The sequence below is a fragment of the Cyprinus carpio genome, chromosome B5 (assembly GCF_018340385.1).
Source record: "Cyprinus carpio isolate SPL01 chromosome B5, ASM1834038v1, whole genome shotgun sequence".
Taxonomy (NCBI): domain Eukaryota; kingdom Metazoa; phylum Chordata; class Actinopteri; order Cypriniformes; family Cyprinidae; genus Cyprinus; species Cyprinus carpio.
The window spans coordinates 37,228,601-37,253,150 of record NC_056601.1 but is presented as its reverse complement, the minus strand read 5'-3'; the positions used below and the strand labels follow the sequence as shown (position 1 = coordinate 37,253,150).

The following is a 24,550-nucleotide window of genomic DNA, read 5'->3' as shown; positions in this document are numbered from 1 at the left end:
AAATGGTTTTAGGCCAGGGCTTCTGTTTCAGTAAAAAATAATGTAACCAGTTTATCTCTGCTTTGTTTTTTACAACCACAATATCCCTTAATGATTCACTGAATTGTCTGTGGATAAATAATCGTTATAATCGCGTGCTTTCTAGTATTGCCCAATACAGCTTGGTGTTAATATATTACAGTCGGGCCTTATTTAACAAAAATAAAAATTTTCCCCCACGCGGGTTTAAAAAAAACGGGGAATCAAGGCCATATCTTGCTAAAGGAAAAGGGAAAGGGCTTGTGTGTTACGGGTCTGTTATAAAAAAATGCAAAACTTTTAAAACCTACCAAACAGAATCAGTCCCCCAACAGTAAAAAAAAAAAGAAGCCCTGTTTCTTTTATAGTCATATTCAAACACACATCCTTTTAAAAGGATCGAACTGCTGGGTGTTTTGGCGCGACCCAAAAAACGGCCCATTTTGACCTAAAAAACCCTGTTGCAAATCTGGGCGGCGCTCATGCGCCCCAAAAACTCAGGGTGAAGTCCCCCCAAATCGCAAAGAACTTTTAAACCCAACTTCTCTGCCTTTTCTTGTCATCGCTCGAAAAAAACCGGGACACCGGTCATTTTGGGTTTTGGGGGGGTGAGGGTTAAAAGGAAAAAAGTGGGAAATCAGTTTGAAAGTGACGTTGCAATCCATGTTTCCCCAAAAAGGTTTTTCTGCAACGCTATAAATTGGATCATGGGGAAAAAGACGGGGGACCCCCAGCCCCCCCCCCCGTCCCGGTTTTTGGGGAACTTGACTTTGCTTTTATGCCCCCATATAAGAAGACGCCTTTTCAAGTGGGTTTTAGGCCCCCCTTTTTATTATTTTATCCCGGGGAATGAAAAAAACTGTCGTCATGACAAAGAAAACTCTCGGACCCGTGGCCACCACGGTGCACTTTTTTTTTGTTTATGTTTTTCTTTTTTTAAAAGCAGAAACCCATCTTGTAAAGGGAAGCATACGGCCCTTTATTTGTTTTGGGGGGGTTTAAGTACTCGCAAACTTTGATGTTTTTCTAAATTCAAAGTCATCAAGAAAAACATATTACGAAAAATTAAACGCCCGAGGATTTTGTTTATAATCCCTTGAAAGTCGTTTAATTTCACACCAAATCGTGTTTTGTAGGTTAAAGTTTTTAAATGGGCGTCCAATAAACTGGTCAGTTTTCTGCAGTTTGACCTGATTTTTCCTTTATGTTCCGACTCTCCCGGTGCGACCAGCATGGTTCAGAAGCCATACAACAATACACTTAAAGGGATAGTTCACCAAAAATGAAAAGTCTGTCATCATTTACTCACCCCCATGTCGTTCCAAACCTGTATGATTTGCTTTCTTACGTTGAACATAAAGAAGATATTTTGAAGATTGCTGGTAATCAAAAGTTGGGTGGTTGCCATTGACTTCCATAGTAGGAAAAAAAAAATACTATGGAAGGCAATGGCAACCACCTTCAACTGCTTCTGATTACCGCACCCCAAAATATCTTATTATGAGGGTGAGTAAATGATGACAGAATTTTCATTTTTTTTAATTATCCCTTTAACGTTAATTGAAATAAAAGTCGTTTTGAGACCTGACACACAAGCACTTTTGGTTGGTAGAGGGAGATTGGTGATAGCAGAAGTAGGGGAGAAACTCTATCTATCTATCTATCTATCTATCTATCTATCTATCTATCTATCTATCTATCTATCTATCCTTTTGTTTATCTAACTGATGCACACACGTTCAGGAAGACTATCCATCCCTCTTTCTGTCTGCATACTCAGTATATCCACCCGTTTAACTGTCTGTCTTCATCTGCATGTGTAATGTTTCACTATTAACTGCCACTCCTTTAAGAATCCTTTGTTGGCCTTAGTGTAGTCCTCCATCCTGTCTGGGAATATTACGGGTTTTATGGCCAGATACGCTCTTTCACTCTTTCACCCTCTTTTTGTTGAACTTAGCGCAGCACAGATCAGCCAGGCAGAATGACTGGTCAAGACAGCAGATCCGGGCCCTCAGTTTTCCGGAAATCAACTATTCCCTCACTGGTCCGACCGTGTCATTACGGACGGGATGTGGTTTGATGTTCTCTGAGGGGCCCCCACCCCCCACTTATCTAGATTCTCTAAACCTTGGCTTGAGCAAGGAAGAAGACAATGCAAAAAAAATGATTTTCTAATTACCTATCGCTTGTTTTTTAAATGTTCTCAGCACATCCCAGTGGATAAAATTTTAGTTAAATTACCTTGTAGCTTTTTATATAAGGGGCCCCTTTTTCCCTTTTTTTTCCATTAAAGACACTGCTTTAAAACATTGAGGTTAATGTCACCGAAGTCTCCCTTCCCTTAAATTTGGATTAATAAATCGTTTTTTGTATTTTTTGGGCAATAATGGAAGATAATCAAAATTATTATGAAATAATCACAGTATGTAGGTATCCATTTGGGAAATTCTGGCTAGGCTTTAAATTATCCCAAGCTTTTTTGATGTTGCTTTTTGTGGTGTTCTTTGTATTTGCTAAAAGACTTTTTTGGGTTTTTGGGGAGTTCAGCTTGGCAAAGTTTTGTGTTTTTTTTTCCCGGGTCCCTTATTGCCATTTTAAACAATTTTTTTTCCCTATACCAAAAAGTGAAAAAGCCCCTTTAAAACAAGAGAAAAAGAAAAATAAATTGACATAATACTAATATAAACCCACAGAATTTAAAGGGGGCTTAAGTTTTCTTTCTGGAAAAAAAAAAAAATTGAAAATAAAATTTTATGCTTTGTTGGAATTTTCAGCTTTTTTTATATGCTAGAAATTTTAAAAAGGGAAAAATTTGTTTCTTAAACCAGGCTAATTGATAGGCTGATTTTGACAATTTTTGAGATTATCAGCTTTGGGCATAATATTTTTAGCTTGGCCTTTTTAAAAAAAGGATTCCTGTGACACAAAAGACGGGAATAAGGCTGCTGAAAATTGTTTTTTTTCATCAAGAAAAATTGTGAAATAAGGGGAAATCAAAAAACATTTTTTTCAATTATAATCTTTTTTCAAAAACTACCATTTTTTTTATTTTTTTGTCTACAGTACATTTTTTTTTTAAAATCATGTTTCTGGTGGGTTTGTCTGTCTCTTTTTCTTTTATGTATACATTTGGACATCCACCACTGCCCTGCTATTTTTGATTTTTTGGTTTTGGGAAAGGGGTCAAAGGTTTAAGGACTGGTGATACGGGAATTGAATTGGTCGCAGTTATAATGAATTTTCCTTGCCCCTTCTTAGTTGTTGTCTATCATGGTCTGCCCCTTAGCCCATTATAATCAAACACTTTTAAAAACTAAAAGTTAACCTGAAGGGGCACTGACTCAGCAGCTTTTTTTGCCAAAAAATTAAGAAACACACAACTCTTACTAACCAATGGGGACATTTTATTTAAAGGGGTTTTAAATATTTTCCCTAAAGCTTTTTTTTTTCTTTATTGCTGACTTTTTTTTTTTGTGCTTCCTTCCCGATTTTGGGGTTTTTTGGCCAAACTGGAAACAGTTTTAATGTTTTGGGGTAAAAAAAAATCTTACAGAGAAATTTTGGGGGAAAAATTTATTCTAGCTTTTTTCTTCCTGACAAGTTGTTAGAGTTCTGAAAGTATCTCACAATTCACCAAAATCAAAGAAATTAGATCCATCCCACTTCGAATAAAAAAGCTGAATGCAACTTGGCTACCCCAGCAGCTACACACCCGGTTTTCCTGAGATGGGGAGAAAAACAAAACAAAGCATTATTTTAAAAAAAAGTTTGGGGCCAGATGAATGTGAACTTATGTAACATTGACTCAATGTATTTTGCCACTACAGACGGTAGCGACCTAGCCAGAAGAAAGCAGTCTGCTTGAGAAAATAGCAAAGGGGGGGCAGGGGGGGGTGGTGGCAAGGGGGAAATCCAGTCTTCTGGGGGGGGTGAGAATGGCCATTTGCACTCCCAACCATCCAACAGCACACTTTTTTCCCTCACACATGAAAGGAGAAGACGCACCCTAATGTATTTTTAAAAGGTTTATGAGTGCAGGAAGACTCAGTGTAGTTCACATGGGATTTTTGATGGTTTTTCTGTTGTGCCATTTTGTTCTGCATTGGCTTTTTTAAGCTTTGAAGGGCCCTTTTGTATGAAATAAATTTGGAATTCCTTAAGAGCTTGTAAGGGGTTCCTGTGTTTCTGTTGGTGTAATAAGGACCAATGAAAACGAACAAGAGGTTATGGCACTCTGTATTCTTTATATGCAGGAAATTTAAGGTCTTTTCCCTTTTCAGGACAGTTTTTTGTTCATGCAGAGTATCGTTATACAATTTGGCGAAGTCATTGTTGCATTTATCACTTAATCACCTGTGAAATGTTCAGTTTTTCTTCCCTCTTCTTCATCTGATTTTTGTTACCAAAATTTGGGCTGCTTGGATACATTTGGATATTCTCACTGAGTATCTCATGTGGGGATTTGGGGGTTTGGGATGTCATGAGTAAAAAAGCACCCCCTTCCTTATGCCGCCCTGAGACCTGACTTCAATGTGTAAGGGGGAACCCAAACATGTTCCTAGGGTTTTTTCGCCACAGAAGGTTAAAAAGACAACTTTTTCATTAAAAATGATTGTCATAATATATATATTTGTTGTCAGATTATTTTCTTTTTTTTCTGAGAAAAGATTGCTGTTACAATTATTAGCAAATAAAATCCCGGGATTTAAATGCATGATACATTTCAGCCTTAAAAATGGTTTCCATTTAAATTTGGGAATAAAACCAAAAAAATGTTAGCTAAATTTTTCCCTTTTTACTAAAACTAAAAATTTGCTACATGGGCAGGTAATCAACTGAAATAACATGTTTGTTGAAGTACTAAAATTATTACTAAAAGCAAAAACTAAAAAAAAAAAAACTAAAATTTTTAAAAACAAAAGTTTTAAAAAACCCCCAACCCAAAATGGTAATAATGGAAATGGAAAATTACATAATGCTAAACACTGTTGTTAAAAAAAAAATAAAATAACACGGGATGTTTAAACATGAAAAAAACCAGTTTAAATGTCTTGTTCATTTTTTCGACTTGACCAGGTCCAAATCACATCTGTATTACATCACTGTTATGCAGAAAAGTTGTGGGCTGCTTGTTTGTCCTTCTCTTATTCCAAAAGGTAGGAGGAATATATATAGGAAGTGACAGGTATAAATATAATCCCCAAAAGGATGATGCATGAATCACCATGACAACCTTTTTCCCTGTCTGTATATCAGTTATTCATCCTTGGTCTAGGCAGAAGGGTTTTTTTTCCCCCATACAATTTTTTATTAGTGATCACACTGGCTCACACATTTTTCCCATAAACCAACTCTTATGGGGGGTAAAGGAGCATGGGACAGTAGACTTTGTACATCAAGGATTTCTCCACATCATTTGAGCAATGTTTGTATTTGGTTTTTTTAAAAGTATAAAAATCAAGAAGGTTTTTGCTGTGGTTAAAAACATGTCCAACTAGAATTTTGCAGGGGGGGCCTTGATTTTCTCCATTCGGGTCATTCATTTACAGCATTTTTCCATTTTTCCCCATTTTTTCATTCCAGTCCAAATAGGGCAGTGCCCCTTAAATAGTGTTTTCTACTCAAGAGCAGAGAGATTGTGTTTTTTCCCCACTGGAGACAGGGCAACTGGGGCCAAAAAAGCCCTTTTTGGGCAGAAAACCAGGGTTTGTGCTGTACAAAGTTAATAAATAGGAGTAAACATTTATGGTGACTTTTATTTTCCATTACATCTTATTTTGAGCATAACACTTAGTAGAATATCTCTTCCATGTACACTGATTGGGATATTCCTTGTTTACATTACCAGGGCTTAAAATAAATAAAGGATTATGGGATTTAAATCCCAGTCAATCCAGCAGGAGAAACCTACAGGGCATGAAGGAATTAAAAAGGGAAAAACCCTTTAATTTTGTGCCAAAACGGGAAAGTGTAAATATTCTCGTTTGGGAGTGTTTTTCCCTGGACTTTAGTCTAAACTGTTTGGTTCCCTCAATGACCAAGATAAGGTATGATTACATCTTTCTAACAAAAATGCACTGCATTCAGTGACCTGAATCTGACTTCAAGATTATTCTGTGCCCTTTGATACAATGATAAGAAAATTGGAAATAGTGTGTAGGGGTTTTATATTTTCCCATTTTTATACATCCCTGTATTTTTCTTGAGAAATAGATAATGCTTCTACCACACAACTATCACTCCCCTTCTTTTTCCAGGCAACTGAACAAATAAATTTAAACAGGTTAAAAAGTCATCTAGCATCATTGTGGCTTTGACTGATGGAAAGCTTGAACCATATATCCATAAACTCACTAAGGAGGAGGTGAGCTGGTATCTAAAATCATACATATATTTTTTTTTAATTTAACAACTGGGGGTTTTATGACGTTTTATTGGTGTATAAGGGCTGATTTAGCAAGAATTTAGGGAGCCCGTTGTACTGTGTCGTCGTAAAGGACTTTGATTACGAACCAGGTAATACTGCATTCCAGCAATTTTACATATTGTGATGCTACAGAGAAAACATATGCAATTTACACTTAAAAAAAAAAAATCTCTCTCTAAGCATCACCAGTGCAGGGGTTTTGCAGAGTTGCTTGTAATTACAGGACTGCTGCTCCTTCCCTGGTTCTGGTAGCGAGGACAAACTGATTTTAAAAGAGAGGAATGTCAGCCCTTTTTTTTTTTTTTCTCTTTCCACTCGCTTGGCTATCAGCCCTGCTATATTCTCTCTTATTTTCCTGCAACATGCGCGCCGATGTTCCTGATACCAGGGCCCAATGTTCCCAGTCAAGGAGGCTTTCAAGCTGACGTCAAAAGGCATGTGGTTACTTCGGTTAATTGCCCCATGCCATGGGCACCCATCCTAAGGTGTTGAAAGCGGCCTCTAGTCCACCAAGACGATATCCATTCTTTGAAACTTTTATACGTAGTCATTTAGCTGACAGTTTCTTAAAAGCCGACTGTACCGTAGACCTTGTTTATGGTGAACACCCCCTTGGAGTGAAGCAAAAGTGGGTTAAATTTTTTACTCAAGGGAAGAATGCACACCAATCACATCACCCCAACTGAACTAGCGTATACCAGCCCTTTTAAGGAATATTTCCTGTGGATCTTTGAAAATAGACATAGTTTTTTCAATTACAAACTGGGTTCAGTACAGATGCTTGATGCTAAAACAATCAGGATTTGTTATTTAACTACAACAAAGTTTCCCAAAAGGACTGTTTTTGTAAAGCAATTTGATAAAATATATGCTTTTGAAAGTTTTAGTAGCATCAAACTTGGTTGTAAATTGTAGTTGTTTGTTTGCGAAGCATTATGTTTGTATGAAAAACTTGCCAAAGCAGTTTCGTCCTACACAAGTCTGTTGACAATTTGTGATACTTTCCATTTGCTTCATGATGCTTTGAAATGTTCGTCACCAGTATTTTTCATGGGATGTTTTGCGTGCTTTTATGTGCATGGAATTAACCAACAATACGGGTTTAACCTTGTAAACATGGTACCAACACTGAACATATTCTGCCATCAGTAACCATCACCAGCTGATGTCAGTGTTTTTTGTATACGAGTGTGTTGTTGTTTTGTGACCACAAGGAGTCAATTTCTAGGATATTTTTCAGGGTTTTCCTAGTCATGCGAGACAAAACACAGGGACCTCTGTGACGAGTTATATTGTTTTTCTTCCAGAAAAGATATATGAAAAAAAAGACAATCTTTCTTGTTACTGAATACGCTTGTTTGGCCAAATGGAATTCAGGCCCAGCAAAATACAGGCATTCTCCGTAGTGATTAGTAATCTTGGAGGCTGGCTAGTTGCCTCATGTTGCTCTCTGCTCAGATTTCCAGGATTTGAGATCATCTGTGCAGCTTTTGCAGTCCGGGCCTAAAAGTAGAATTAAAAAGAGAGATTTGCAAAAAGGCAAAAGCAAAAGCCTAAAGAATAGATTTATCCAGGCCTAATTTAATATTCCCCCCAGAATGTTTTTTGATTGATGGCAGAGAAGGTTGTATTTTTTTTTAATTTTATATTTTTGTGGCTTCATTTAAATATTTGCATATTTACACTACCATTCAAATATTTGGGGTCATTATTATTATATACTAATTTTTTTTTTTAGAAATTTATATTTTTTATTCAACAGGGATGCATTCGTGTATATAACTCCACTAAACATAGACCTGTAATGGAGGGAAATGGAGCTAGTTTAAAAGGTCAGAAAGATCTAAGTGTAAACACAGGTTTCTGAGTAAAAACATACATATTGACCCAGTTGTGATTTGAAAGGGAAGGATTTTGTGGCCAAATGAGGTCAAGGATATTTTTGGCCAAATTCAAAAAGAGCAGTACCTGTAGTGCTAATTCTTACAACACTGACACCTCATATACATCATATAGTGTAGTCATGGCAATATCATGCTGTGGAGCCATTATTAGCCAGAAGAATATAGAGAGCACAGTACTGGAGAATACCACAGGAAATACTATTTAAAGCTGACTGCAGCTGAAAACACTTTCAGCAGAATGGTGATCCAAACACAAGGCCAAGGGGGAAAACAGCTTAAAAAAGGAATCTGTGTCACTGCACGAATGTCATGATTAACCAATCAGAATCGAGTATTCTAAAGATCTATGTACTAATTATAGATAGATGGCTGCTCTAATGCTTCAAGTCTATTCCTATGTGTGTAAGTTGAAACGTCTTGCGATGAACCTTCCTTTGTATTGTGCCATCTCATAACTCATTAAAGAGCCATAAAGACCATCCTGAGTATCTTTCAGCCCTGACGTTTAGTCGGTGTTCCTTCTCTCCCCTTTGTTGATAGCAGAGTTTATCAGGTGTCATATTTCAATCAGCCTGTTTTATACGTGTCCTCCACTTTAGTCTGAAGCCTCATCTCCACTGCAGGCGATTTGGAGGACCATATCTTTCTGTTAATGTTGTCTTTTTGCTCGTTGTGTACAGAGATTTGCATAGTTTTGTCCTCTGTTGATTTATGTGGATGATGGGAGAAGCGATGGTGGCCTCTCACAGGCCTGTTTATATATGATAATGTCAGCCTGCGGTCTCTAATAGAGCTGAAGAGGGAAAATGGCACATTATAATTTCCCCATAACGGCTGACACGGGTCTATCCCACAATGCAATGTATGTGATGCTCGTCTCATTGAGCTTGATTTGGCATAGCAAACATCCCCAGCGTGAATGCTAAAGACCCGGACACTGTGATAGCCTGATACAGTGATTCAGCAGTGACAAGTACTGATTTGAATACATTTTTGTGTTTTTTCATAATACAGATCCTCAAGCAATCATGCACAGAGATTCTAACAGTGGAGCCGTCCAGCGTCTGCGTGAACGGTAAGTATTTCAAGGGCTTTTACAGCTGTCAGGGTGGATGGAATTGCGTTTTTGTGTGTGCGTGTATTTGGTCGTTGATTTGGGTGAATGCCCAGGAGTGCTTCTCATTATGTCCTCATCTGTTTTACATACCTCAGAGACCTTTGACATTGTTTTGAGAGGGAACGGGTTCACACTGGGGAGGCAAACCGAAGTGATCTGCAGTTTCATAGTGGATGGACGGACTGACAGTGAGTATGGTTATACTGCATATACTGCCCTCAACCTTATGTGATGTGCTACTTCACTGACAAAAACCAAATGATTTTTAGAGAGGTTATGTGTCTGAAAATCAGTTGTGTCAGACAGGAAGTGGCAAGCAGGCCACACCTAGGATGCAACACACCTAAGGTGCAAGACTTTTTGTGGCTTAACAGTCACATTGGGTTACTAATGACAGAATAAGATGCTGAACTACATCAACAAAGATTAAAGTCAAATAGGTTTGGTATGATTTAACTGTGTATAAAAGTCATACATGAATAGTTTTTTCCATAAGCAGCCACATGCTTTATAGCCACTGCAGTCAGCTCTCTAGTTCTGTCCCTTACAGACTCTGAATGGTTTTTTCCTTCATGAGTGCAGTATCATTAGATGACAGATCCACATATGGCACCCACATGTTTGCGCGCTGCTTTTGTAACCAGACAGGAAATACATAAACGTTGAATTCTGGGTGCCTTCAGCAGTGGTGCGACAAAGAAATCATTTTCAAGATGAGATGAAAAAAAATGGCAGTCTTCCCTAAACTCTTCCCGAGAACACGTCAGCAGTTCTAGTGAGCCTCTACATCATAATAAATTGGCCTGGCGGGTACTCATCTTGGGGGGAGTTTGTTCTCCATCTAGTTTGGCAGGGCATCATAACACGATCAACTTTCTGTTCATTTTGCAGCGGTGAAGCCAACCAAGGTGAAGAATGACTATGTGTCCTGTGTCCTGCTCCAGTTCTTGTATTCAGTGGGACAGTGAGTATTCATGTTTCATAAAGCAGCAAGTGTCTCTGAGATCTACATATGTACAGAAAGCATATGTGTCTTGTGTATCATGACTGTTACAGCCTATTGCGCAATTGTGAGCCATTCAAATATTTTGTGATACACCGGCCTCAAATGTCATGTTACAGCATTACGTTATTGAAATAACCAAGAGACGCAGCACCCTGTTTAGATCCGGGATTAGCTGTGAGCAGCTTGTGTGAAATTATGGTCTGACTTAACCGGAACATTTGATCCACTATACGTGGTCGCCATTCAAAAGGCTTGCTTAATTAGCTCTTGGGCTGGCAACTGTGACCCATTAAGTAGTTTGCTGCTATGAGAAGCGGCTAGTAAAAACACATCTGGTGGAGGGCTTTAAAAAGGATGTGCGACAGATGCACCGATTCCCTTTTCCACGCTCCTATTTAAATAATTCACCGCATATTGACAATAGACTACCACATATCACCTGCAACATGGTTGAGTGCTAGAAATTTCTCTCTCTGTCTTTTTCCTACCACTCTCTGTCCGTTTCTTACTACCCATCTGTCCAGTTTGCACTCAAAAAAACTGCCTGTTTTTGATCGGAAAGCATATCTAGGATATGCCACCTAGAAAACAAGTAATTTAAATCATATATGCAAACGTACTGTATATGAGTTGAGCAGACCACTAGGGAATATCAAATAGTGTCTTTTTGGGATTTAAAGGGTCTTTGTGGTTCAGTGACGTAGGGCCAGATATCAGGGTCTCATCTGCAACGACAGCTGTTGGTTCGTCAGACCAGGATCTAGGGCATCTGTCCAGCCTGCCCATTAGCGCTGGCCGGCCCTGTCCCTTTGAGTCTTTGGCTGGAGGGGGTGAGGAACATTTGTATGGCAGCAGCATGCCCTCACCTGCGTTTTCACAACAACAACGGAGTGAGAAAAATAACTGAGGGATAGACCTGACACCTGCCTGCAGCGCGAGTGGTGGAACGTGCCTCATCAATAATCAATCTGATCTGTCAGGCCGCCATTTCAGTTCCATCTGCACAGGGGGTGGGAGATGCGCCCGGATAACATGGCAGTGCTGCCTCCACCAGAGCTCCTCCTCTCACTCTGCTAGAAGATAAAATGATGGGTCACTCTTTCTAAAATGAAAGGCAATGACGTGCTGAATGGATTATTTATTATTTGAATGAAAAGGTTTGATGTTTTCTTATCAGGTTATGTCATATTGGATGTTTTCACCAATGCTGGAAAGCTGCTTGCCAAGCTACAAGTTAATCATTATTTAATCTTGAATACACTACAGTCAGTGTATTCTTGTGGAAAAGTAGTTAGTTGTACTACTGTTCAAACCATTGGGTTTGGTAAGATTTTATAAATGTTTTTAAAAGAAGCATCTGCTCACTGAGGTGGCTTATTTGATCAAAATACAGCAAAATTTTTAAATATTATTACAGTTTAAAATAACTGTTTTCTACTCCTGAATTTTCAGAAGATGTTACTTCAGTCTTTAGTGTCACATGATCCTTCAGAAATCATTCCAGTATGCTGATTTAGTTCTCAAGACAACTTCACATTTCTTACTGCTAAGTATCAATTGTGGAAAAATATACTTTTTTTCATGATTCTCCAATTAATTGAAAGTTCAAAAGAACAGCATTTATTTGAAATAGAAATCGTTTTTCTAACTTTATAAATGTCTTTACTGATACTTTTGATCAATTTAATCTAACTAACCCCCAAGATTATAAAATATAGTTAATGCTACATGCTACTAACAAGAAGTAGCTAACCAAATTGAAACTATTTAAGGTGGCAATGTTTTTTATTTTTATTTTTAATTTTTTCATTAATTTAACTGATATCAGGTGTAATTTATTTATTGTAATCAGAGCAGCTTTAACCTGGCACAAAAACAATTCAAAAATGAATAATAATAGCAGCATTTCATTTCAAAACAATGTAATGTCATTACTTGGCAGTGAATCTAACAGATTTAACTTTGCTCAAACGTCAGTCAGGCCTGTTTTGCCATTGTGTTGCAGTCTGTGAGGCCTGATGCATATGTTAGGCCTTCAATAATGCAATAATGCCCTTAGTGACACCCGTGTCATTCCATTCAGCTACGTCACTCTCAGTTTCTGTCACCATGTGCTTTGTGACAAGAAATCAAACTCACACACCACTCCACTCAGTCTCCTGTGGTGCTATGAGGGGCCTTCTGTGACTGCAAGAGCACTTTTGTGTCCATGTGCTTGACTCATTCTGCTGAACTTCAGTCACATTTTCCTCTACTCTGCATTTCTAGACAAAAGAAAACCATTGGATGAGGCAACTTTGTTTAGCATGGGATTCACCTGATTTCAATATAAATGTAATTGGAAACCTTTTGGGAATGCCTGTTTTGAGTTTACCACAGAGTTTTCCTCTTTTGATATTGGACAATTCTGGCAGGCACTGTGGTTTCAGAGTACCTCTGAAGATAAATAAATCAGCCTTCATTGATTGTGGTGTTCGTTGCCAATTGCAGTGTGTCCAAGAATACTGATTGAATGTAATCAGTTCTCACGGAGCAACAAAGACTGAACTGAAAGGTGATCTAAGGAAGTTTAGAGAGTCAAGTGCAAGGAAATAAAATCATTTAGTGAATCGGTTCTCCTCTCTTCACCAAACATACATATATCCAGCTTGATTAACAACCTGCCTTCCATTTGCATGTATTGAGTATGTCAGCTGAATAAGCCTCTCCTCTCATCCGTTCAGCACACAGACCTAGTTAACATGCAGAAAACCATTTACAAGCTTCCTGCAGCCTCAGGACTAGATTTGACAATTCAAGCTAATATCATGTAAAAACCCTCTGGAGACCAAAAAAAAAAAAAAAACGACATTACTGTGACAGATTTTAAAGTGTGGGTTAGGCTGTTCTGGGAAAAGTTAGTTATTCGGTTGTTTTTTTTTGTGAAGTAAACCTTGCTGTTCTCAGTGGTACTAATTTTTGCGCAAGACCCAAACATTAGTGAAATCTTTGTTGTTCGCTGTAGATAACTCTTATTCTGCAATGTCTCTATTGCATTGTCATTGGCTCTGCAGACAGTGGTCTGTCTTTTTTACATATTCTCTCATTTTGGGAAGGATCTCAGGCGTTCAGTCAGTCGATTTCCTGCTTGAGGATTCTCATTAGCCCCATGGTAATTGTCTCCTGCATAATAGACATATGGAAATTACAATGCCGTTCATCATTAGTGCCTTAATTGCAAGCCACCTTCAACTCCCTCCTCAGTAAATAAGAGAGAATTTCAACTCAAATTCTGCAGGAATTAAACTTCAAATAATCTCCATGACACCAGTAAGCAATTTTATATGTATTTGTAGTTTATTTAGTTTATTAGTTTTAATTTTGAATTCCTATTTAATTTTATTTTTAGTTTTTGCCTATTTTGGTTTAGTTTCGACATGAGTTTAAAGTAATTCCTCTTTTCTTCCATTTAATCTGTAAAACACTCCCTATTATGACACACTTATTTTATCAGACATTAGATCATATTCTAAATAATTCCCAAATTGACTCCTTTCCTATAGTTGCTTCTCCATTTCTATTGTAACAGAAAATCCTTGGCAAGTAAACCAGACTATACAGTTGTGCTTAAAGAATAACTATATGTCATTCTTTATTCAAGGCAATTTCCATTACATAAAAAAGAAACATTCAAATGTCTCAATTATGTGTTCTCTTCCTACAGACAAATGGAGGTTCTGGTCAGTTTTGAACAATGGCGTATCGTATATCTCCAGTGCTTTCATCGTCACTGCCTCCACGTGTGTAAGTCAAACATGAGATCAGAATTTTCGAAAATGTCTCTTCAGCTTATATAACAGAATTTAGATTGATTTTATATAATACATGCAGCATTTCTTTTGTTTCTTTCTGTTTTCATAACATTTTGGTAATATCCTGTTTTGAAACTAACTGTAAATGTTCCCTTTCTCATTAGTCGGACGGCATAGTGGTGGCCATTGTGTTCTTGGTGCTCTTTCTCCTGTTGGCTTTGCTTCTGATGTGGTGGTTCTGGCCTCTCTGCTGCACTATTGTAAGTGTTGCATGTCTTCCAGCATCCCAGTGTGAATTTTGTCCATTTTACCTACAGAATCTATATTGAGATTGAACTGGTACTGAGATTAACATTCTCATTATTTATATTTGCCTATATGGTATTTTAAACTTTAAATTCTCTTGAAGTTTACATCATTTGTTTCCAGTAATATAAGAATTTAGTAGGAGGAGCTCTATTGCTGTAATATGAGGGAAGCACAATACACAGACCTGACCACATCCTGACTAATCATGTGATGCATGTAACCAGACCAGCTGCCAAAAATACAGAAGTATTTCATGTGCGAAAAAAAACAAACAAATCTCTTTTCCTGTTGCTTGTGTTTTTAACCAAACAAAGTGTATAGTATAGCTCTCCTATACTTAAAATAATAAATAAATAAATAAAAAAGCAGCTATGCTTCTCGAGCTCTGATGTGCTTGTGTATACAGATGGTGCACTTACAAAACATCTAGAATTGGTGGAGCTGGCGAGTATCGCTATGGCAATCACTGCACCACAAAATGATATGCACCACCTCTCTTTGAGAACCTGGCGGGAGCCTTTCCAGGATGAGATGGAAGCATATTTTGGAAAACCAACAAAGGCATTAAAATGTAAACCCCCCGCAGCATGTCTGGACTCGGCCCTGTTTGTCTTGGTGGAGGAGCTGCTGTTCCTCTCCATCAGGGACCCCGGCACAAGAGAAGGGCCATGTGTGCTTTGCTAATATTTAAACTCAGCCTTGCCAGTTTTCAGCAATCAGAGAAATACAGAAGCACCTCATCCCCAGAAACACATAAATTAGTATCCACAGCCACGGCAACCTGTTTTTTGCAGAAATGCCAAAATGTTACCAAATAATACCGTAATTAGAAAGGTCATAAGAAAGTAGAGGGTCAGGTGAAAATATGTGTTTTTTCAGAAACTAAATCGACTACCGTGGTGTATCTAAACATTAAAGGGGTCTTATGATGCTTTTTTTAAAGATCATTATTTTGTGTATTTGGTGTAACAGAATATTTTGACATGCTTTAAAGTTCAAAAAACGAATACTGTACGTTATTGTAGGTTCTCTATGCCCCGCCTCTCTCAAACGTGTTGTTTTCTACAAAGTTCCTCCTTCTGACAAGCGCAGTCTGCTCTGACTGGCCAACTGACCCAGTGCATTGTGATTGGGCCGAACACAGCAAACACTTTTTTGGAAATGTAACGCCCCTTTCCATAATCAAGCGCTTTCTCTTTCAAAATAAATGTAAAGACAGTTAATAATGTCCTTGGTTATACCATCAGTGCAAGCTTGAAAGGGGAACAGAGTCGCATGACAGACACAGTGATGAAGCGCCTGTGTGTTTGCAGTACACAAGCCACAGACGGATAAGACAGCTGACTCTCTCTCTCTCTCTCTCTCTCTCTCTCTCTCTCTCTCTCTCTGCCTCTTTCTCACACACAGAACCGCAAAACTCTGCATTTGAACAGTCAATAGCAAATACTTTAATAACAAAACATACTTACAGTAGCTGATTCAGAAGCGCCAGATTGTCTTAGTAAAGTCAGAATTACCTCCTCTCCTAGGTTCACGAAACTGTCGTTCATAAAATGCCCCGCTGTTTTGTTGTAAATAATCTCGAAGCTTACTAAATGCATTTACTTTCAAATAAAGTGCTTTTGCTTTCGCCTAGAAACACACAGCGTCTCCCTGACATGGCTGCATCAACACTAACTTCGGTAACTGAAACCACGCCTTCTTTCTTTGCGTGAACATTTGGGCAGCATTACGCAAATATTTCCACTTGGTGACATAGACATGTGGGGGCGTGTTTGAATGAGCCAATTTAGGGGAGCGTGGCAGAGTCTTAACTTTGATAAAGGATATCTCTTTGGATTTTAGACTTTAGTCTATGCAACTTTACAGATCTTCTTTATGCACCAAGAGCTCGTACCACTCGAAAGAGAAAGGAAAAATTTAAATCACATCATATGACCCCTTGAAGTGCCATATATGTATGTATGTAAATAAATAAAGCATTTTATTTATAAATGAATTTTTTAAATTAAATATCAAGCATCATTTTAAATAGATAAAGGCATGTTTTATTTATGTTTTGATAACACACTCTTAGGTCATTAATTGTTGTTTTACTGCAAACAGGTTAATTTTATGTTAATGGAAATGCACCATTTTAATTTGCAAATATGCTACCTGCTACTTGTCCATGATCATGTTAAGCCTGGGAAACAGCTTGAAACAACAGTGTGTTCAGAGGGGTGAAATGGACAGATTATAAACTCCAATTGGATATAATTATCCCGGAAGCCATATGGGGACGTTGCACTGCTGGGCTGTGATTGGTCTATTCCACACAGCTGTGCCACTAGTTTTTAGCCCCCTCGTACGAGTGTCAGATGGCTAAGTACACTGACATTTTAGGATTTAATTATCAGCTTTTTATCATCCGAACCACATTTAAAGGCTTGTCCCAGCTCCACATCTGTCCGTCAGGTAGTTTGAGAACCTAACAGCCCAGCGTGGTCATTTGTGTAATGCCTTATTTATCCCACAATATGTCTGGCAAATATAAATCTGCTCTTTAATTACTCAATAAAAAAGCTAATCCTTTAGGTTCTCTCCGAAGTTATGTTAATCATCACACACTGTGGCCCCACGGACGGATGGGACTGGATTTTCCAGCAGTCAGTTGCAAGTCAAAGAGCAATTAATTAACTCTAATTGATCATTTTCCATCATTATAATGATAACAAATGGCGAAATGGTATCAGTGCGCTTTAATGTGAATGAAAACAGCTGTTCTACCCATGATATGTGATGATTAAAAGGCATTTTTTCCCCCTGAAAACTAATTTAGTAAATGCTTTAACCTGCAATGGTATTGTATCCATATTTCATGTTTAATGAGACAAGGCTTGCTTCCATTTTGCAAAGCATCTGCAATGGAAAGGGTTACAAGGTTGACAGATGAAACATGGTCACATCCAAGAAGTTTTATCTAGATTGTTGGAGTCTTACAAAGGGTCATCTATGCTGAGCTTTTCTAATGACATATGTAGCCATTATATTGCAGTAGTTTGCCCTTTTAACCTCAGTGACTGGGACTGGTAAATGACATTGGATTCAAACATAAACTTTTGTCTTGTAACACATTTATCCATCATGTTAAAGAGTGGTTAGATGTGTCAGGTCAGTTGATTAGCAGTTTGCTGAGCGATCACTAATACTGTATGACGACATTGCCAGTGAGGAAGACTTCTTGACTGTGAGTGAAGTCACCTGCTGAATCCAGCGTAGAGTTTCTTGTGACAGATAAGCAGTCACAGAAAGTGCTACAGGAAGACATCTCATCCTGTTAACTCTCCTCTCCTTTGCACTGGGGATCGGCCTGGAGTGAAGCCCAAGTTTCCCTTCTGCGTTTCATTGCAGCTAATTAATTCCTCAGGACTTTATGATTGGGGGATTGCAGGGGAGCGCTGAACCTCGTCCAATTAATTAAGAGGTAAACGGACCCACTGTGCTCACCCCAAAGACTCCCCTGTCAACAAGTTGATTTTTGGGCTTTCTATATATTTACACAGGGGCCTACAGGGTTAGTTACAAGCAGATCCCTGTAATCAATGTGTGGTGGTGCCAGGCTCCAGTTGTTCAACTGCGAATCAATCCTTAGACAGCATTAACTAACTTTAATTAATATAATTTAGAGAGTTATTCTCTTTCTTTCCCTTTCTCAGGTTATTAAAGACCCACCCCCCTCAAAGACCCCTCCACCTCCACCTGTAGTTTTTTATATATATATATATATATATATATATATAAACATGTCATTTTTTGTATAATATACAAATCCTAATTAAACATAAAATCCTAATTAAAATCTTAATGACCCCAAACTTTTGAATGGTGGTGTGCATAAATATAAAAGTTTCACGCATCTGCTGTAATGCGATGCTTTCTTTGAGGCTGGAAGTATCAATTTGATCAATTATCTGTCCATATTTTTTTTTTTCAGAAGCCAGAGCCAGAACCAATACCCAAAAAAAAGTGGCCAACCGTGGATGCATCTTATTATGGAGGAAGAGGAGCTGGCGGAATCAAACGCATGGAGGTGAACATCGAGACATTACACTTTAATGATGCTTATAATGATTTGCAGCCCCCTGATGACAGGAAAGGTTTTGATGTCATCACAGCTGTCTTTTGAGCATTTTAGCAGTTGTGCACCACCTCCACTCTCTCTTCTCAGGAGTGTTGATGACCTGTCTGACATTATTAATGCTTTGTATGTTTATTTAATTCACGTATTGCTACATCAACATGCTTCTTTCTCTGACAGTTTTCATAAATCTAGGACTAACAAAAAATTGTATTTTATACAACAGTTTTGAACGGTTAATGATGCTGTGCAGAAGTCCAAGTAGGGGTGTGTTTTTGCTGGAGGCTGGATCTAGTATGTTTTTGGAAAGTTGGACTATCCTGGTTTTCTTTGGCTTTTCTCTCACCAGTGACAGTGAATTGAGAGTTTAGCAGAAAATGGAAAATCTGGAGTGGACATGAAGTGGGGTGGCTTTGATTGGGGTCACACATAGGGATACACTGTATATTGATACTATATTGGTTATCGGTTGACATTAGAGAGGTTTTTTTTTTTTTTTGTTTTTTTTGCCAGTATCAGTTTTATATTGGATATTTAATTGTACTACTTTTTTTTCTTTCTGTTCACCTAACCCTTACCTAAAATTATTCTTTAATAATAGATTAATTGTATAACACAGTTAAATGTCATTTAAAAAAAAAATCTCAAACATACAGTCATATTTAAAAAAATATTCATTTTTATACTGTACATGATAATGTAATGTTACATTGACATTATACAAATTGACTTGTAGCATTTAAACTGTGCATTACTTGGTGACATGCAAAACTTTGACTTCATTGGTGTGAGACCAATAAAAAAACAAAACTAACAGGTCATATTTTATCTGAAATGTAAGTTACGTGATGCTAACTTGTTAAAATGTTTAAGGAACTGCCAAAATAACTTACTCTTATTCAGTCCAACAGCACCCCAACTCACGTGATATTGCTTTATTAACCCTAATAAGGTCTTCGTTTCCTGTTTACAAATCTGGTCTTTGGGGTCTATATGACCCCAACAATTGATAGAGAAATTATACAAAAAATATACATTTTTAATTATACAAATAATATATGTTTTTTTTTGTTTACTTCTCATCTATTCATTAATGCTGTGTTTTGGGAGATATGAAGTACTTTTGTACCTATTTACCACACAATTCCTCAACTACACCATAAGCTTGCATTTGAAATATTAATTTTTTATGAAAAAATCACTTAAATGATGATCTAAATTTAATTTAAATTGTTTCTGGATATTGATCTAGGTGTTATGTGTAGAAGTACGCCATCTACTGGTTAGAGATAAACCTAAATTCTTTGCAGTTTAAGAAAGAAATAGTTTTGACCAGCAGAGGCAATAGAGAGCCATTCATTTTACTGCATGTTGCCAACTGCTTGTATTACAACTTTTGAAATACATTTTGTGAATTTATATATATATATAAACATAAGAAAGGACATTTAAAATAATTATTTTTTAGAATAGTAGAATTTTTGTAGTTTTGATGCATTTTGAAATGTCTGTTTTTTACAAAATGCCACAGAAATATGACAGAAAAATGCCACATAAATGCCACCTAAGACACACCTAAAGGACAAGACTTGGAGTCAGATTTTAGTTGCATATTGTTGTATGCATTATTTTAATGAACAAAGTGTAAAAATGAATAATTAACTTTAGAATGCAAAAGAAATGAAATAAATAATATGTAAACAAAAGCAATATGAGTGAACATCTAATAACAATAACATTTTTTTCAATAGCATTCTGAACACTGAACATAAAAGCAATAACAAGCTACAAAAAATATGTAAAACAAATTGTAAAACAATAATCAGTCCACGCACATCTGGCACAGGAACACCGTGTGAGCAGCACAAATGGCTCTTTTGCAGTTTGTGCACTGCTTGTCAGTTTTGGTGTCCTTTGCCCGTGGACAAACCTGACACCGTTTTCTTTTTGGGGGTGGATCAGTGGAGGGCCCTGGCTCGTTGGACGAATGCTGTTGTTGTCTCTTCAGAATCGCTGCAGAGGCTGGTGTACGAGGCACGTGTTGTCGTCGCTCCATCTGAGGGGACACCAGAGCTTTTCCCAGCTGCTCTAGAAAGAGCCTCCTTTTCATACTCTTTTGTGACTGACTGTGTGTGTGCGTGCGTGCGTGCGAGTGTGTGTGTGTGTGTGTGTGTGTGTGTGTGTGTGTGTGTGTGCTTGTGTGTTCCTGTGTGTTTGTGTGCATGAATTAGGTCTGACCCTTTTATATCTTTGTTCTGCATTTGTGACTGATTTCCTTTGCCAGTTCTATCAAACTGTTGTGGCAGTACACACATACATGTGTGTGTTTGTTTGTGTGTGTTTTTGTGTGTGTGCGAGTGAGCATGTCTTTTCTACATCACATTTATGCTCTAGTAGTAGGCCTTCATTTCTGTGTGAAAATTTTCTGATTTATGCTGGATTTATAGATTTTTTTTGACAAATGAAGAAAAAATATTGAGTTTTTTTCACATTTCCCATTCATTTCAATGTGGGGTCATATTGACCCCGAAGACCAGAAGTGTAAAATTTTTTTTTACATACCTTCAGAACAACCGAATCAAGCCCAGCTTTTTTGTGTGCGTGTAGATAGATTATGTAGGAAAAGTCACAAAATATTATTCCAATCAGATGAAGGGAACCCATTTTTTTAATCAAGGAAAAGTCGATTGGGGTCATATAGACCCCAAGAACCGATTGAGGAATAACATAACTCTAGGTTATATTGTTCGTTTGATAAGGTCGTTGGAGTCATTTGGTATGGTAGTTCTACTTGTGCTGCTTTAGATGAAATGCAAATGTTAGTATACTTAACTGCTAAGGGTCAGATATTCTTGATCATTTTGGTCCAGACCTAAATAATCAGGTGGAGGTTTAATGAAGTGAGCTTGGAAAAGAAAACATATTGTTTTCTTTTGATCCACAAAAGAACGCTTGCTCTTCTTGCCCGTCTAAAAGCCTTTGTGTCTGTGATGTCAAGCTCAACACAGTTTCTGATGGAAGTCCCCTTAAATGTAGCACAGCCCCTGACTGATGGTTTTGACGTGACAGGGCCCTGCCAGTTCAGCTTCCATGATGTCCCGCTGTCTTAAGACATGTTGACGCTGAAGGATTGAGAACTGCTGTGACGAGATGAATTCATCTTGCTGACTTCCATTCTGTCATTCCACTTTGTTCAGCTGAAATGTGCTACTTAGCACTGTATACATCTCAAAGCTGGTTTGATACATGCTAAGCCATCCCTTCTTCAGGCTCCCAAGTAAAGGAGACATCACTAAGGTTCCCTCTGAAATCTTAACTTTTCCCATGAGTGTGTAAAGCTCAGGGCTTACTGGAGCACAACTTTCTTTATTGTTTCGAAAGCTTTCATTCATCCAGACAACCTATCTCCATTTCTGAAGCCATCTCAGGATCTGGGGAGGAGGTTAACCTAAGATCAACCTGGCTACTTCATCTTTACTTAAAACACATCCTGACATGTAAAGAGGGAAACATGGGATGCAGAGAATGTTTTATTAATTGAGAGCTGTTGCAGAATGAGACATACTACGATGCTGTAGAAAAGCTGTTCTGTTGATGTGTTGTTGTTTTTTTTACGTACAGCTTGAGGAGTGCAGTTTTAATTAAGGCGTTTTTTAATGAGGGACAGGCATGAATTTATACATTTTCATGTCTTTATATATATTTATTTATAGTTTTAATATATAATAAATATAATAAAAAAATTCGGTGTAGGTCCGTTGGGGAGAGAAAGGGTCCACAGAGGAGGGTGCACGGCTCGAGAAGGCCAAGAATGCAGTGGTGTCAATACAAGAGGAGACAGAGGAACCCATGATCAAAAAGCCACCCGCACCCACACCCACATCCCATGGATCTGAATCAAAGTGGTATACTCCAATCAGGGTGAGTCACTTCCTATTGAGGCCATCTCTTCTTTGCTTCCCTTCCTTATTTTGAGTTGTAGTTTATAATGTTTTGAGGCCTTTGCTTGAAATTATGGGAATGTAAATCAAGCTGAGGCCACATTTTAATATTTTTGTTTCATCATAGGGTCGACTTGAGGCACTGTGGGCTCTTCTTCGGCGACAATATGACCGAGTTTCACTCATGCGCCCAACTACCACAGATAAGGTAAGCCGCAGATGGTTTACCCAAGTGCAGACTGCAAATATGATTCATCACCCTTACATACTATACCAACCTAGAGCATTCCGTTGCTGCAAATGAAGCATAATGGGGTATCAGTTTGTGTTGTAACAGTTCAGGGGCATGCGTGTGTGTGTGTTTGTGTGCGTGTTAAAGTGAATGTGTGCAAGACTGCAAGTTTTCACAAACCTCAGCTGCAAAGATTCTCAACAGGATGTGATTGTCAAGAGTTCGTATTGCAGACACTTCCTCTTTTGTACCTTTGGTAATGCACTAATATGTGTGTATGAACAAGTCCTATGAATGTTCAAAAACAACTTTTAAGGGCCTTTAATTTAGCAGCAGAATGTGCTGCTTGACTTTTATCATTGTACAGATTACACTACCATTAGAAAGTTTGGGGTAAGATTTTTTATGTTTTTTTAGTTTCTAATCGTCAAATTTTTCTTATTGTCAAATCACCAAACTACATTTATTTAATCAGGAAAACAGTAAAATATTTTAAATATTCTTACAATAAAATTCTATGTTTATGTTTTAGTTTATTCTAAAACATTAGGTAATATTAGCAATATTAAAAAGGGTTGTGCTGCTTAATATTTTTGTAGATTTTTTTTTTTTTTTTCAGGATTATTAGATATAAAGTTCAAAAGAAAAAAAAATATTTGAAATAGAAATCTTTTTGCAGCATTATAAATGTTTTTACTGTCACATTTGATCAGGTTTTAATGTGTCTTTGCTGAATAAAAACATTAAGTAACCCCCAAATTTTGACCGGGTAGTGTATATTAAATATGAAGTGAACTTGAGTCAAATGGATCATCCTCTTGTGAGACTAAAGTAAACAGGCTTGAAGTAAACAAGTCATGCTGACAATGTGAACACTACAATTTAACTTTTTTTTTTTTTTATAAAGTAGGGCACAGTTTAAAGTATTTGTTTGGGTTTGTTTCATCTCGAAGAAGCCCTCACCGCATGTGCGGCACTAGTGCTCCCATTAGCTACAATAGCCCAGTCATGCTTGAGCCACTTGTTCTGTTTTACTTTCTTCAAACGAACTGTTAAAACCTTTGTAACTCTCAATACATGTGAGAGGAGGGTAATGGAGCCTCCAAGCGGGACCCTGGCACACTTCAGTCAGCCCACAGCTCGATCGTGCAGACTTTCAAGCCCTTGATCAAGTGCACTGGGTGCAGGCATGAGCTATCAAAGCCCGAGGAGTCCCTCGCCGCAGCCAAGGTGGGCCGCGTAACGCTCCGCTATAGAGAGGGGGGGCTTTGATGCCCGACAGGAACCCTCCGGTGTCATGAATTTTTCAGCGCCGGATCCGTGGGGTTACGAGACTCATACAGGTGTAAGGAAGCAGGTTGTCGCAGACATCTGTTCAGCTCTGAGACCTCTCCCAGTCCCTCCTCCCTCTCCGCCCACAGACAGACTGCTGGATTGGTCAGCAGATGTAGTTTTTTTTTCAAGACAGCCTGAACACTTTCTGCTCTCCCATTTACCGCCTGAGGGGCTCCAACACCAAAGGTAGAGCGGAGGGTGGACACAGCTGCACTGCCGAACTTGCCTGGGGCACAAATAAAAGAGATCTAATGTGGTTTGACTGTGTTGTTAGGGAGGAACCGGGGAGCCAGAGAGGCACTTCAGAGCCAGCTTAGCGCTGCACATCTGCCGTCAAGTTTCCGGAA

The 24,550-nt window shown here is 38.1% G+C and overlaps 1 protein-coding gene and 1 long non-coding RNA gene across 2 annotated transcripts; both read left to right on the top strand.

The window, feature by feature from the left end:
* Positions 1-9,359: 9,359 nt before the first annotated feature.
* Positions 9,360-10,394, top strand: LOC122137336. Its single transcript, XR_006154777.1, has 3 exons — positions 9,360-9,427; positions 9,565-9,657; positions 10,361-10,394. It is a non-coding gene; the product is annotated as an uncharacterized LOC122137336 (long non-coding RNA).
* Positions 10,395-14,159: 3,765 nt separating this feature from the next.
* On the top strand, positions 14,160-22,955 carry LOC122137404 (anthrax toxin receptor 2-like). Its single transcript, XM_042723482.1, has 6 exons — positions 14,160-14,258; positions 14,431-14,526; positions 18,274-18,318; positions 18,552-18,647; positions 22,449-22,616; positions 22,764-22,955. Exons 1-6 carry the CDS (start codon positions 14,160-14,162, stop codon positions 22,938-22,940), a joined length of 681 nt encoding a protein of 226 aa, XP_042579416.1. The 3' UTR covers positions 22,941-22,955.
* Positions 22,956-24,550: the final 1,595 nt, after the last annotated feature.

Coding starts and splice junctions, on each gene's coding strand:
- LOC122137404 (XM_042723482.1), top strand. CDS start 14,160: ATGTGTTCTCTTCCTACAGACAAATGGAGGTTCTGGTCAGTTTTGAAC. Junction 14,527..18,273: donor GGCCTCTCTGCTGCACTATT/GTAAGTGTTGCA, acceptor TCCCTTTCTCAG/GTTATTAAAGACCCACCCCC. Junction 22,617..22,763: donor AGTGGTATACTCCAATCAGG/GTGAGTCACTTC, acceptor GTTTCATCATAG/GGTCGACTTGAGGCACTGTG.